Source organism: Aythya fuligula, chromosome 10 (genome assembly GCF_009819795.1).
Source record: "Aythya fuligula isolate bAytFul2 chromosome 10, bAytFul2.pri, whole genome shotgun sequence".
NCBI lineage: Eukaryota > Metazoa > Chordata > Aves > Anseriformes > Anatidae > Aythya > Aythya fuligula.
Genome location: NC_045568.1, coordinates 14,596,193 through 14,610,579, shown reverse-complemented (window position 1 = coordinate 14,610,579; position 14,387 = coordinate 14,596,193). Strand labels below are relative to the sequence as shown.

The window sequence follows — 14,387 nt, the reverse complement described above, 5'->3', positions numbered from 1 at the left end:
ACACACACACGGCCTTCAGCCTGAGACCTTGAGGATCGTGCCCAAAGCTAAGCAGATGTTGTAAAGCTGACTCCAGACAGGCTTTTCACTCTGCTTGTACTTTTCCAGAAGCTAAACAGAAGCAGACTTGCAGCAGAGAGCTCGGTGGTGCCAAGGACGAGGTTTGTTTTTCTCTGCAGCCACATGTGTGCCACTGTCCTGTGGTGCCTTTCCCACCCAAACACCTGGCCTTGAGGGCAAGAAGGAGCACATCTTGGGGCAACTAAAAGAGACCTTGTGACGGCACCAGAGCAATAAGTCCTTCTGTGGCTGGACCCACTCCGCTGCAGCCTGCTGGACTGATTATTCCTTATACTATCCTAACACTTTCACCCACATTTGTCCCCATTTCTAGGCCTCTCCCTTCTCCAAGTATGCATGGAGGTGACTGGCGTTCTTTTTTGCTGTTGTCTCCACTCCTTGATCCTATATTCTTCCAGACTTCCCTCAGCTCTACCCCCAATTAGCTGGGTAACTTGGTACCATCTCTTCATTTCCCTCATCAGACCCAATCCCCGGTGAACTGTTAGGCAGCACTGCAAGCTACCTGGTTTTAGCCTCAGTAGGAGAAGCTGCTGGTAGCACGCAGAGAAACATCAGTCCTTGCTGCATTGGTGAAGAGGTTTGTGGGGGCCGTGCCAAAACCGAGTCCCTGGAGAGACCGGTAGCAGCAGGGTGAGCAAGCAGTGATGTTTGAACATCATTGCTTCAGCAGTAGTCCTCAAAACCTAAACCAGTTGTGTTTTGTTGTTGTTTTTTTTTTTTTTCCTTTTCCTAGAAGTGGCTTGCACCTTTTGTAATGCATATGCAGCAACACAGACCCATCAGGTAGCTTCTTACACAAGGTCTAATTTACATGAGAGAATTGCTTCCTGAGATGGAGGCTGGAAGCATGAGACTGTATTTTAACTGCTTGGTGTGAGTGCAGCCATGAGTGGGGCTTGTAACGGGTAAGCTGCTGAGGATTGATGCAAGGACTAGTGCTGTGGAGTATTTTTTTCAGCAGCCTTTTGACAGCCTTGTGGAAGAAACATGACCTTGTTTTCTTCTCTAGCATACACTTTACAAACTGCTTTTTTATGAATTGCCACTGAGAAGATACTTCGCATGTCAGCATCAAGTTCTCAGGCTGCAGATGCTGCTTTGCTGTCGTGCACCTGGTGCAGCCTCATCACCCGCTGTGAGGTGTTCAGAGCCTGGGGAGGCTCAGGGATGGGCAGACCTGTCAGACATAGGGCTTAGACCAGTGTGGGAAGCGATTCAACGCTGATGTTTTGGGGAACATCACATTTTGCTCTAAGTGTCAGCTTGGTTCTAATCTTTAACCATCCGGTGTAGTCCAATTAGTGAAGTTCAGAGGGTGTTTTACCCCTCCTTGCAGTTGGGACTATGCCTTCCAGCCCACACGCTGTCAGTTTTGCCTTCTTAGGCTCCTCTCACCTCTAGAAAACCAATGGAACAACTGCTCAGCAATGTTTTCACATAGAGCTGGCACATCTGAGAGACTGGGAGACAAGTCCCAGAACATGAGCACCCTTTGACTCGTTAGTAAATTGCTGTCGGTCACAAAGCTCAGCTGAGATCAGGCCTGGGGTTTTGTAATTGTGAATAAACTTATATGAAGGAGGCCACGTGCAGACGGAAAAGGAACAAAATGCAAGTGCATGTAGGAAACAGTAAAGTTGGAGAAGTAGCAAGCAGTAATTCTTTGGGAAGCTAACAGTAATGGTTCTGCATTGCACAGGGGGAAGCTGCAATTTGTCCGCTGGTTTGTGGCTGTTCCCTGCCTGCCGACCTCTCTGCAGATGCTCCTGGGGGGTTTCTCCCAGTGCAGCAAGTGGCTGCTGCTCCTCGCCACAACTCATCCTCTTGCTTTTGTTTTTGAATCCAAGGAGCGCAAGTTTCCGAAGTTTGTGTCCAAAGAAATGGAGAACATGTACATCGAGGAGCTGAAGTCGTCCGTCAATCTCCTGATGGCAAACTTAGAGAGCATGCCCGTGTCTAAAGGAGGCTCCGAGTTCAAGCTGCAGAAGCTGAAACGTAGCCACAACACCTCAATAATTGACATGGGAGAAGAAAACGAGAACCAGCTTTCCAAGTCGGACGTGGTGTTATCGTTCTCCCTGGAGGTAAGCTTCCTGCTGTCTCTGCTCCAGCAGACAGCCTGCAGAGCTGGGATTAAAAATCTCAGCAGCAGCTTCTGCTGGGTTCAAGCGTTAGAGGGAGAGAGGTCAGTAGAAGTCATTTTCTGATCTCCATGAGGAACAGCTCCTCTCTGAGTTACCAGGAGCTTTGCCTGAGGTCAAGCACTATATCCTTTCTGTTTTCTTACCATCTTGTTGGAAAAAAACAGTGTAAGATAAACCATCTGGAATTTCCTATTGATGTATATTGGATGGCTTGGTAATCTGTGTATTTCACCAGCCTCTTCTTAAGGCTTGATTCTGAGTGTACCCTATAACCCTGGGCAAAACCCATCTCCCTGTATTGCCTCTGAAACCACCACAATAATTCAGGGTTTGATCCAGACTCTAATTTTTATGTGTTCACACTTGCCTGGCTACTTCACAGTTTGTTTTCTGCAGCACGAAGGGAACAAAACCAGAACTTCAGGCTGGCAAGTCTGCCTGCATAACATTACAGAGGTTCCTCGTTGGCACGCCTAGTTCCCGATGTACTGAAACGCACTGTAAATGTCAGTGTTTAATTATTGCCACTTAGAGGTGTCACTTTATTTCTCTGCACGCCGTGCTTTCTCTTTGGAGAATTGTTAAAAATTGCTGGGCTTTGAATGCACCCAACAGATTGCGGGGAAGTGCTGGGCTTTGCTGGCTCGCTGTCTGCTTTGTGTCGAGCACAGAGTTCCTGCATTCAGGGGTTTGTCCGTGCACCCAGGGGAAAGCAGGGTGCTGCAGGGACCCACGTTACATCCAAACAGGCTGTCAGTTCTGGAAGCACTGCTGCTGCTGTGGCTGTTCTCAGCTGGGTTAATTGTTCTCTGCAAACATCTTGGTAGTCTAGGAAAGCCATTTACTCCACGGAGTCATCAGCGTTTCAGACACGCCCGTACAGAGTTGTTGACTGTCAAAGAGTGGGTTTGTTACGTTGTCAAAACAACTATTAGGATGGGGTCAAAAATGTAGGATGCAGAGAAATCAGAAACTTCTATTTCTGTGTGGTTTCCTGTTTATTTCTCTCCCTAAGAAGTCTCTTGTGCCAATGCAAAACTTACCGCGCTAGTTGTCCAGATTCAGTTTAACTCAATAGATGTCTGAAACCATCTCTCTAATACTCAGCTCAGTCTCACTAAAAATAGAGCTGTGGACCCAGAGACAGTGCCTTCAGTGGCAGCATCAAACAAAGCCTGACTTCTGAGTGTCTCCATACGGAGGGAACGATCACAAAGCCCTAGACCTCTCTGTACAAAAAGCCTGTGCAGTGCGTATAGCCATACAAAAAGGGACTTGTCCTTGCAATGGGATGTCTGAAACACTTTGCTCCAGCTGAACCCCATCTGGTGGGAAGCAGGAGCTGAGTGAAGCATTGACTTCAGGAGCTGGCAGGTCTCTTCACTGCTCTGTGCGTGAAACTCTTGCTGCAAGAGAGTTTTTGCTCATCAGAGGGTTGGTGGAGTTCTGTGTTTGAGAGAAGGGCTCCTCGGTGCCAGGGCACATCAGAAGACTCGAGGAGAGGAGTTTTAAATCCTGTGTATGTATTTCATAGGTAGATGTAATAAAACATGAGCAGCAACTCCCACAGTGTTTCCTGAAGAAATGTTCAAGGTACGTGGTTAACAGGGTTAGCCAACTTTAAAGTAAAGGAGAAATTTCCTGCAACAACTTTGATGGCAATTTCTTAATCTTGAAAGCAGGCTTTTGGCACAGAGTGGGTGGCTGGATGTGTGTCCCCTCGGGATCAGCAGAGCAGGGTCTGAAGGAGGCTGCTCCTCTCCCACCACCTTTCTTTGCCCCACAGGTTGTCATCATGGAGGTGCAGGGGCTGAAGTCGCTGGCCCCCAACCGTATCGTGTACTGCACCATGGAGGTGGAAGGTGGGGAGAAGCTGCAGACTGACCAGGCTGAAGCCTCGAAGCCGACGTAAGTCTCGGTTCGCCTTTTGCTCTCTCCACCATGCTCTTCTAAACCAAGTTGCTGCTGTTCTGAGTAGCTACAGATAACTCTGGCTCCTGCCTGGTGAGGCCAGAGGGGTCTGTGAGAACTTGTGGCGAGGGCTTCCTTCTGCAGGGGAGAAACGCCTTCCTCGTACACAGAGCATCACCCCACGACTAAGAATGGCACGTAAGCCCTGATTGAGAAGGAAAAAAAGTGTTAATGACAGGCTTATGTCTCCTTGTAGCCATAGAGACATAAATTTGTGCCTATACGTAAGTGCTTTGCTAAATAGGGATGGAGTTAAGCAGCTGCTTAGATAAATACTCGTCTGAGTGTCCATCTGAACTGGCGCCGTCAGGTGTGGGTACATAATCTCCTCCTCCCTGGCAGGGTTTTAGCAGTCCTACAAGGAAGGGGAATGGCTGGTGGAGACATGCTCTGGCAGCCACAGCCAGAGGTGGGACAGAAGAGGAGGGGAAGGCTCCAAGTTGCTTGGTCAAAGCTTTATCTGAGGCCACGTTGTCTGGGTTCAGTTCAAGGGCAGAGTGTTGTTCTGTCCTCTCTGACCTGGACCCCAAATGCCTTTCTGCAGCCCAATACTTGGCTTTTCCTGTCTTCTCCTGTTGTTGCATTAGACTGCTACTGGTCATTAATCTTTGTTAGTTTGGAAGGAGAAGATCATGAACAGTTTATTTCCTTTCTGATTTGGTAGGTTAGTGACTTGCAGCACTCTTCACATGGATGTGAGACCATTTTCCTCTGGTCCACTGCAAAGATTTCACACCCTAATGAAATTCTCAGTGCATGTCCTCACAGCGTGTAACTCCTGGGGTGAAATAAAGCCTCTTCCAGAGATGCTGAGTGGTGTAGAGGGGCTGCTGTTGGGATGTTCCCTCTCTGGTCCCATGTCCCATCTCCTCTGAGGGCAGGCCCCCAGTGGTGTTTCCCCAGGAGCTTCCCAAGCTTATGGGAGGGAAGCTGCGAACCAGCTGAACCTGCACAGTTCCATCATGTGCAAGTGCACGAACGCTGCATGCGAATGGCTCGAGACCAGTGCTCTCGAGGAGGTGTCAGCTAACGTCTTCCATCAGCTGCTGTCCTCCCGCAGAGGCACAGAAAATGCTGATGCCTTGCACCCTGCATGGCACCGGCAGAATAGGAATCTGCTGTAAGCAATTTAAAAACAATATTCCCAATCAGGGGAAGTGCTGCAGCCTGCCTTACTTTTCAAATTGCTCTAAAATCTGCTTCGGAGAAGGAAGTAGGAGAGCTGTACATGGAAGAAAATTTCCATAAGAACCTGCGGTTGTCACTATTTTAGGTATTTTTGTTGCTTCACAGGGAAAGTTGGGCTCTATTTAGGGGAAATTACTGCTACCCATACTGAATAGTGTGCTTCTGCTGGGTTACATTTACTTGTTTAGCCCGCTCATTCTACTTCTGCTCAAAGGATCTGTCCTTACATACTCAAGCCTAATGCTGCAAGCAATAGATCTGTGTGTACAAGTGTTGTTTGGAAAATAAGGGATGCAGGAGTGAGCTCTTTAATTGAATGGCTCTTTTTACCATAATGAAATGTACAGTGCCTGGGCAGAAAGCCATCAGCCCTGAGGAACATGCAGTCAACATACTACAGCATGGTCCGAGTTACGTAAGTCCATCACACTCATCCTCCCTGCGCTGGCTTCCCACAGAGGTGCAAGTCAGGTTTGAAGTCTTCTAGGTTGCTCCACCCTTGGGCCAAAATATAAGAAAAAGCCTTGAAAGGGCCTGACAGTTCCATTCCCCAAAGGTCTTGGGATGTTTTCCTTCCAAAATTAAAGGCCACCCAAGCCAAAACTCTGGAAAAACCTTCCACAGAAGCCAGAGACCATCACAGAAAACCTTGACTTTTTTCTTGTCTGCATCAGAAGCACGTTGTTCACCTTGCTTCCTCTGCCAGACACAACAGCCCAGACGGGGAGCACCAAGGCCTCGTGAAAGCAATTTAGTGCACTTACCTTCTCCTCTTCTGACAAGAAGGAAAAGAGAGAATGAACGAGATGTGACGTGTTTGTCATGTTGCTTAATACATGACTTGGAGGCCCTCAGGTATTGCGGTGGTGAGGCAGTGATAGAAGCAGCTCAGAAAGGTCCGTGGTGCATTTTAGAGCTGCGCTGTGCTGCAGGCTTGTGAAGTGTCTCTCAGATGCCAATGTCGCTCTCACTGAGGTCATTCACACCACATCCACTCAGGTTCTTTTTATTGTAAGAGAAACAGCCATGAGTAAAGGAACTAGGTCAGCCAACTCATGCTAAGATTATTTCATGAAGTGTCCCCCAGACCTGAAGTTTTTGGGTGCTTTTGCACTGGGTGCTGCCGAGCAACTGGGGTATGCTGAGCCTCAGTGCTATAAAAGTGTGAGTGTTGTAGCAGGGAGGTTTACCCCTGTGTATCCTAACACTTCTGTATCTCAGAGGCTCTAAAAATAGAGCTGCAGCTCTGAGTGTCTGCGGTCAGTGAGAAAGAGCTGAAAGCAGTTCTGAAAACAGGCAGGATTGTCTTAGGTTAAATTGTAGCTCTTCAAACTGCTCTAAATTCTGGTTTGCCATCATTCTGGAGGCTGCCTGAGGTACAGAAGACTAAATTTCTCATACTTACTCTCAAGGGAAAAAAAAAAAGGAAAAAAAACACATTACATTTGAATAGCCAGATTCACTGGAAAACGTCCATTCTTTGTGACAACCCCGTGTCTGGGGAGCTGGAAAGGAGAGCCTCGCAGGGCCAGGGAACCATGTCAGACATCTCCTTTTTGCTTAAGAGTGACTCCTGGAGTTGTTCCCTGTATTCCCCTGTGTGCTCAAAGTGCCAGCCCTCAGCTGAGACGCTTGGGCTGCAGACACCGGAGGCAGGGGCAGCTCCACACCTCGCTGCTGGGCTCCATGCCTCGGGCTGGCACCCACACACCTCGTGGAGAAGGACAATCTCCCAACCAGGGAAGGATTTCCAAAAGCACCGGTCCAGCTCATCTGCCACCCAGTTCTGTGAGAGATTTGCTTTGCTACTGCAAAACCAGCAGTTTTTGAGAATAAGATGTTCAAAAACATCACAGTGCTTTTGGAGCTTGAATGGTGTTTGTAGATCTTGAAAGAGGCAGGGTGGGCAGTGAAGTGTACCAAGCAGTCAAATCGGCCGTGTGTGAGGGGTTTGGCTCTCGGGCTGGCATTAGCTGCTTGTCCCTTTTTCCTTCTCAGACTCCACGTTGGATTCCTGACATTTTAAGCACAATCCCTTCATGTAAGGATTATCTGCCTCAGCACGGGTACTGAGGATGGCACAGTTCTAGAGAGAGCCAGACCTGAAATAGCAAGGGTTATTTCAGATCAGGCTTGCCGTGTATTATTAGTAGTGCTTTTAATAAGTTGTGTAAGAAAAAGCCTTTGTATTATGCCCTAACCCGCAAATGCCTCTACATAATATCCGAAATCCCAGGCCAAGCAGGATTTTATTGCTTTTTGTGCTGGATCTTTATTCTTGCAGATATTGGAGGGTTTTACTTCCCTGCCTGTTATCTTGATGGCTGCCCTCTGCAAAGCCCAGAGGGTGAAGTGGCTCCTGCACATCTCCAGCAGTGCCCTGCCAGCTGCTGCGACTTTGATGCTGCTGCTTCTGCGGCCAAAGAGCGAGGTGGCCGAGGGGCTGGGAACTGCACACAAGGTCTGGTGACAGCACCCCTGTCCTACAGCATCCAGCAAGGCTGCTGGATATATTTAATCACTGACCTGTGCCCGTAGCAGTGCTCACGGGCTGTACCAGTGATTCATCTACTTACGGTACCGCAGTTCTCTGACGTGAGCAAAAGAAAACAAAGACCAAAACAACAAGGAGGTCCTACGTGCCTTGTAAACAAACACTGCATGGTCACCTGGGCATACTTCAGCATGGAGATAAGTCTTGTTTTCCCCATGTGTACAGTGGTGAAAATCAGGTGCACCTGCTTGGAACTCAGCGCTGCTCCCCTGGCTCTGGCCATGGTCTCATTCTGAGCTTAAATCTTCCTCCTTGCTGAGTGGCCTCTTCAGGACTAGTGCAAGTGTTGTGCTCAGAGCATGAGAAGCTTATTATTTCGTGTGGAGCTTAGTATTTTGGGAGGAAAAAAGATCACTCTTTATTGCCTTGTTTTTATTTCATGCATTTTTCTTATGTATGTGCTGTGGGGCAGTGCTGGAGAGAGGACAGAGCTCTTCTGACTCCATGTCAGAATAAAGCAATGTTTTTGGTAAACTTTTAAACCTCCCCATCTCTGCCCCCTTCCCTTCCCTTGGCTATTTTGCCAGGAGACAGGAGCCCTGCTTTACCTTTGTCCTTGCTCCCGATGCTGCTCCCCGATTTGCTTTCAGGGTGCCCCGGTGGCTTGGCTGCTTCTCTCTGCTGCAGCAGGCTGCCCTGGTTTGGGTCCCTACACCAAGCCGATCACTTGATCAGTGTCGTAGCCTCAGCTCGGTGTGTAGCATCCAGCAGTTTGCTGTCTGATGGTGAGCAGGGGCAGGACCACAGCTCATCTCCACGGTGCCATTCGGAGCCGGTCCCCTTCTGGGAGATGGGCGCAGGGCAGCCAAATGAGAAGTCGTGCAGGAAGAGAGACTGCAGAGCAGGGATGCCCTCTCTCTCTGCAGCAGGGGAAAATCAGGGCTTTTCTTGCAGGAATCCCCTGCCTCAGGCCCTGCAGTTTGAAGGGAGGCTCAGTGGCTTTGCGTGGAGTAGGAGCGTGATAAGAGCATTGTGCTGCAGTCGGTGTTCGGTCGCCGCGGCTGGCTGGGAGATGCCGTGAGCACTTCCCCGTGGTGAAATCAGAACGGTCCTTTTGAGATGAGCTCTCATGTATAAATGACAAATAAACATTCTGTGTGCTGTAGAACAAATTTAACTCCGCTAAACTAAAGGGGTTTATACGAATGTGGGCAGGAGCAGAGCCCCTAATTCCCATTGTGCATCCCCCATGCAGTGGGTGGCTCTCAGACGGGTGCAATCCTGCAGCCCAGGGGCTGTGCAGCTCATGGCTTTGCTGCCTCGCTGCTGGGATGGCAGAGAAGCTGCTGAACACTCGGCTGCATAACCCGTGTGCTCCCAGCCCGTGCTACATCCACATCTATCACGGCGTTGCAGAGGTATTGCCAGTGCTCAGGAGGACCTGTGTGGCTACGTGGGTTTAAGCAGTCATCCACATTTAGGTTTTCATCCCTAGCTAAGCCCTGTGTAAGCAAAATTCATGATGCTGGGTTAAAAAAAAAAAAAAAAAAAAAAAAGCAATAGGAAAATTTAGAAGGAGGCTGCGTTGCTATTTTTCTTCTCCCCTCCCTCTCTGAGTTTGCTTCAGCATTAAATATAAGCTGCCGTAATTACCCAGACTGATTGGCTTCCCTTTCCACTTGCATGGTTTTGTTTCATAGCTGTGCAGATGTTTACAGCTCTTTTTCCCTCAGGAAGCCTCCAGGAGCCTTACGACTGTGTAAAAGTAGGTGATGGAGCCCTGGGTACCGCTAATGTCAGACACCACCGCTTCTGAGCCGCACACCTGGCCCCGTGGGTGAGGCGCTGAGCAGAGTCAGTCTGCCCCAGGGGGAAATGTCTTCCAGGAGACATCTTCAGCTTTGCTCAGTGCAGCTGCTCCGAGCCCCTGCTGCTGCTGCTGGGCTAAGAGGTGACAGTGGCAGGGACACAAACGCCATCAGGTGGTTTGTTTTTAAGCCACCTCCGTCTAGGACTGAAGTGTACAGAGTGGCATCCAAGTCCCTGCACATGGTTTCTTCATATACAATTATTTAGGATGCCTAGGAGCCCATTTTTTTTATTTTCCGATGAGACCACATGTGGCTTTGCTCCTGTAGGATCCTGCTGTTAGTTCTGTATGAGCTGCGTTTCAAACACCCGTGTGCGTGATCCTGTTTCCATAGTGCTCCTGAGATTTGTTACGGTATTCCCAGTTTTGAAAATGGAGGCTGTGGACAAGCCATTAAGCACAGCAAAAAAAAATGCTCTAAGAGGTTATTAGCCAGGTAAATTTACCAAGCTGTCGTTTTGGGGAATTGTTTCCATCTGCCTGAGCCTCCTACAGGAAGCGCTGCTTCTTCCTACAAGCTCTGGGTGGGGAAATTCCCTTTTCTCTCCTAGGTTTGCAGCATTTGAGGAGCCAGTGGTATTTATATGGCTCACAGGAGGATGGAAGAAACTGGTTTAGTTTAAGCACTTTAGTTTTTCCACAGAATAAACACAAGGCTTCATCGCAATTCCCCTACACTGAGCATCGCTCAGACAGACGCAGGGGTGAGGTGTAAGCCCTGGGCAGCTTTCCTTCCCTCTTTTTTCCCTCCCGGTGCCCCCACGTTGTTAACCACTGCTCCTTCTCGTGTGCTTCCTCCCTCTGCAGAGGTTTTTTGAGAGGAGCGTGGGGGTGTTCACTATGTGGGAAGAGCTCAAAGGCTTAGTCCTGCCCTGTCTCCATCCTCCCTCACAGCACCAGCTGGCTGTGTGGCAGGCGTGCAGGTGGCCTCCAAGATTTAGTCCTGGTTGCAGTTTGGGTTTGGTTATTTTTTTTGTTCATTCTGGGGCAAGAAGGGGAAGTCAGTCACACACCAGGCACTGCTCATAATGGCTGTTTTCTGCAAAGTGCACTCATGGTCCCACCCGTGTGCTAGCAGCAGCTGCTACACTAGAATCTGTGTTGAAGAATAATGAAGGCTTGTTCCTACAGACGTACCTCTTGTAGTTATTTCTATTCACTTACCTGTGGTAGCAAGTCAATGCAGTCTCTGGCTGTTTTCCCTGACCTTTGGGATGTGCATAGCATGGATTTCACATGGATGCTTGGGTCTCTACGAAGGGTTGAGCTCCTTCACCTTTTCTTTCACAGCAGAATGTCTCCATTTTCTAGCCAACTGTCTGAATTCTCAACTGTTCTATGCATTGGGGAATTACGTATTCCTGTGATAGCACATACATTCAAATTTAAGTAGTCCAGAAGGTGTGATGATGCCCAAGGCAATTTTCATCTACACCCGTCTGCTGCATCACTCCCATGTGTGCAACCAACCTTAAGATGGGCCAGCGAAGACCAAAAGGACATTGAAATGAGACTGCGATCCAGTGAGGTGAAATAATTGCTAAATTAAGAAGAGGGCTGCATAACAAAAGTCCTGGAGTACATGCAGTCTTCTTACTTAATATCCGTGGTTGATGTTCTGGAAAAAAAATAAAAACCTCAAGCCATGCCTTCATCCGAGTTCTGCACGTCACCCACCAGGCGAAAGGCAGGGATGAGACATGTGGAAGCGCCCGGTTGTTGGTTTATTTATTAGGTGCTGTGTACAAGTAGAGCACATTATCGTTTAACGAGGGGGACTGCTACTGCTGTTGCAGAGCACTGTAGGGAGGTACAGAGCATTTTTGCTGCTGGGCCTGCTCTTGCTTGGACAGAGCTCTCGATGCGGGAATGGTTTCACAGGCCGGCTAACCTTGGCTTTCATTTCTCAACATTTTAGTTGTGTTCTCTGTGAAATGAAGGTAGGGTCCTGTTCTCTGTGTGAACATGCTGAGGTTTTCCGATGAACAGCAAGCACTGGAGGGGAGCTGTGCACTATTGTTGCTACATGGGCAAAGACCAAGACATGCTCATGGAAAGAGGAGCTTGCAAAGGAGGCCAGAAGGATGCAGCAACATTTTCTTGAACCCTTTCCACAGCAACTCCAAGGTGTTTCAGATTGAAGAAGTCCCTGAAGGGCAGGACACAGCACACAGGAGCATCTTGCCTGGCTTGCTGTATTTCTCACCTTTGCCAAAAAATCTTGTAGACAAACACAGCTGAGAGCATCTGGAGCAACTTTCTCTCCCTGGCTTAGAGAAGAGGATCTCAGCAGCTGTGGGACCCCTCCAGAGGTGGGAAGAGGGCTCAACAGCTCCTTGTGGTGGGTGCGGGAGGACAAACTCCTGCAGCCAGGGGTTGCTGAGCCCTCCTGTCTGTCTGACCAGACAAGCAAAACGCCTGTCTTGGGACAGATCTCACAGGGAAATGAAGGATGTGGTGTTAGCATGTTTGCTCCAGCTATTCCCAGTGGCTGTGTATCCTTACCTTGAGTTTGCTGTCCATAAAACTAGGGCAACACTTGTGTTTCACAGCAAAGAAAATGCTCACCTAACAGCTGCCTAATGAGACACCTCCAGAGCATCCCTTGGAAAAGAGCTGCTTAAGGACAAGCTGGTTGCTCAGTTAAGTTCCTCAGTAATCAATGCAGAGAAAGGGCTCACCTTCAAGGGCAGCTCACCCCATCACAGGGTGTTTCTGCAGAGCTGGCAGTGTAAATCCTCACCAGGCCTGAAGGTTGGTTTTTCACCCCTTTTTTCACCCCTCTGCAGTTTGGTTTTCTTTGGGGTGGTGAGAGTTCATTAGAAGTGATGAACCACATCTCAATTAAATAATTGTGTGAGAAGGGTGGTGGTTTTGTGGCTGATTCAGTGGGGCATCTTTGCTCTGGTTTGGCACGAGGACTCTTTGGTTGGCAGGTGTGTGGCGCTGCAGCCAGACCATGAGCGGCGCTGTGATGGACTTCCACAGGCAGTGCTGGCAACCACAGGCAGTAAATGCACACAGGCTGATTTCATGAATGAAGCTTTCATTCCTGCTGTATCCGTAGCTGACACACTGATGAAGTATTGTAAAGTACATACGCTAGGCAGCCCTTGTAAAGCAATTACTCTTTCAGTTCAGACCTCCCAGTGAAAGGTTGCTGGGCTTACATTTCCATGTCCTCCTGCTGAGCAGTTTGCCTCTAATTGTAAAATCATAGTATTAAGCGAAAGCACGGGGCATTTTAAAAGCAGTCATCATTTAAATCACGCTAAGTAATCACGCTGCTTGCTTTTCCTGTAAATACCCCGAAGATTGTGGTGAATAGCCTTGCTGTAAATCCTCCTCCCAACCAGCCACAGCGTTCCTGCAGAAAAGCAGGGCCTGGGGTGAAGCCGGCTGCAGGACGGCGAGGTCCTGGTGATGCTGTGCTGTGCATAGGCATGTCAGAGGGACATCGCTGGGGCAGGAATGCCATCTCGTGGCCGTAAATAGCTATTATGTGATTCAATCCATCTTCCATCCCTTCTTACAGCTTCCCCATAACTGTGCCTATCAGCTGCGCTCAGGAAGCACTTTGTGCTGAAACCAAGCACCTTATTTTCTGTATGATGAAGACCATCCTTTCCTGAGCTCCTGAAGTCGTGCCATCAGCCTCGTCAGCTCCTCTTGGCTGCTGTGCCCCGGCAGCCGTCTGATGCGGTGCTGGCACAGGAGCGTGGTCTGTGGGACGTAAAACTGTGTGGGACACAAACAGTGATCCAGGCAGAGAACTGGCCCTGCTTAGCCTGACAGCACAGCTCAGGGCAGGCACGGCCCCAGCCTCTGGGCGTACCAGGGTGTTCACTTTGTCGCTTGCAGAGGCAGAAGGTTTCACCTCATCAGGAAAACCCAGGAGTTTGTAGCTTATTCCATGGCAAGGGGGCTGGAGGGCTGCTCTATCAGAATGCCCTGCTTCTTTTTATCACCTCTTTGTGAGCCAGCTGCTGAAGGTGTGGGCGCCAGCCTCTGCCAGGTGTTGCAGACACGTACACGCTGCCACGTCCCCTGCCCTGCCCCACTGACACCTCTCCCGAAGAGGAGCGAGCTCTCTGCTCCCCCGGCATTGCTGGGCACTGCTGGCTGATCTCCCTCGTTCCTAGAAATTCACAAAGACTCGTTTCTGAAAATGAAATTAGCATTTTCAGCCTGGTGGAATTAATGCCGTCCCTGCGCCAGGTTTCCCTGCTGAGCTGAGTAAATCTGTGCTATAATGAGCTGCTGCTTCGGAGAGATGTGGGAGGGGAGCTCAGGAAGATCACCAACGGCCATAACCTTGGTCACTGGCCTCTATTTGCTGGTTTCCACCCACTGGTATATGTAATGTGATAGAGAACGTAACAAAAAGCTTTACTGCAGGCTTCTTCACATACAGGTAACAGATAAACACTGTTAAAACCTTATAAAAACTGTTTATTTTCTTGATGTTATCCCAAGAAATATGTAGAAACAAACCTTAGCATCACAGGTAGGGAAGTGGGTGTTCCATCAGCTGCATGAAAGGTCAGCTCTGTGCCTGGTGTGCCCTTGTCTAGTGTTGCTGTCCCAGTGCCTGAACTGCGGACACAAGTGAATTATGGCCCCAGAGTTAAGGCTG

General features: G+C 49.1%; 1 protein-coding gene across 5 annotated transcripts in view; it reads left to right on the top strand.

Annotated features, from left to right (window-relative positions):
- Positions 1-14,387, top strand: part of CADPS (calcium dependent secretion activator) — a 194,854-nt gene that overhangs the window by 67,525 nt on the left and 112,942 nt on the right. For all 5 annotated transcript variants that reach the window (XM_032193989.1, XM_032193988.1, XM_032193987.1 and 2 more), the window contains exons 5-6: positions 1,932-2,168; positions 4,015-4,136. In XM_032193989.1, coding sequence (XP_032049880.1) covers positions 1,932-2,168; positions 4,015-4,136 — 359 coding nt within the window. The remainder of the gene's footprint in view (positions 1-1,931; positions 2,169-4,014; positions 4,137-14,387) is intronic.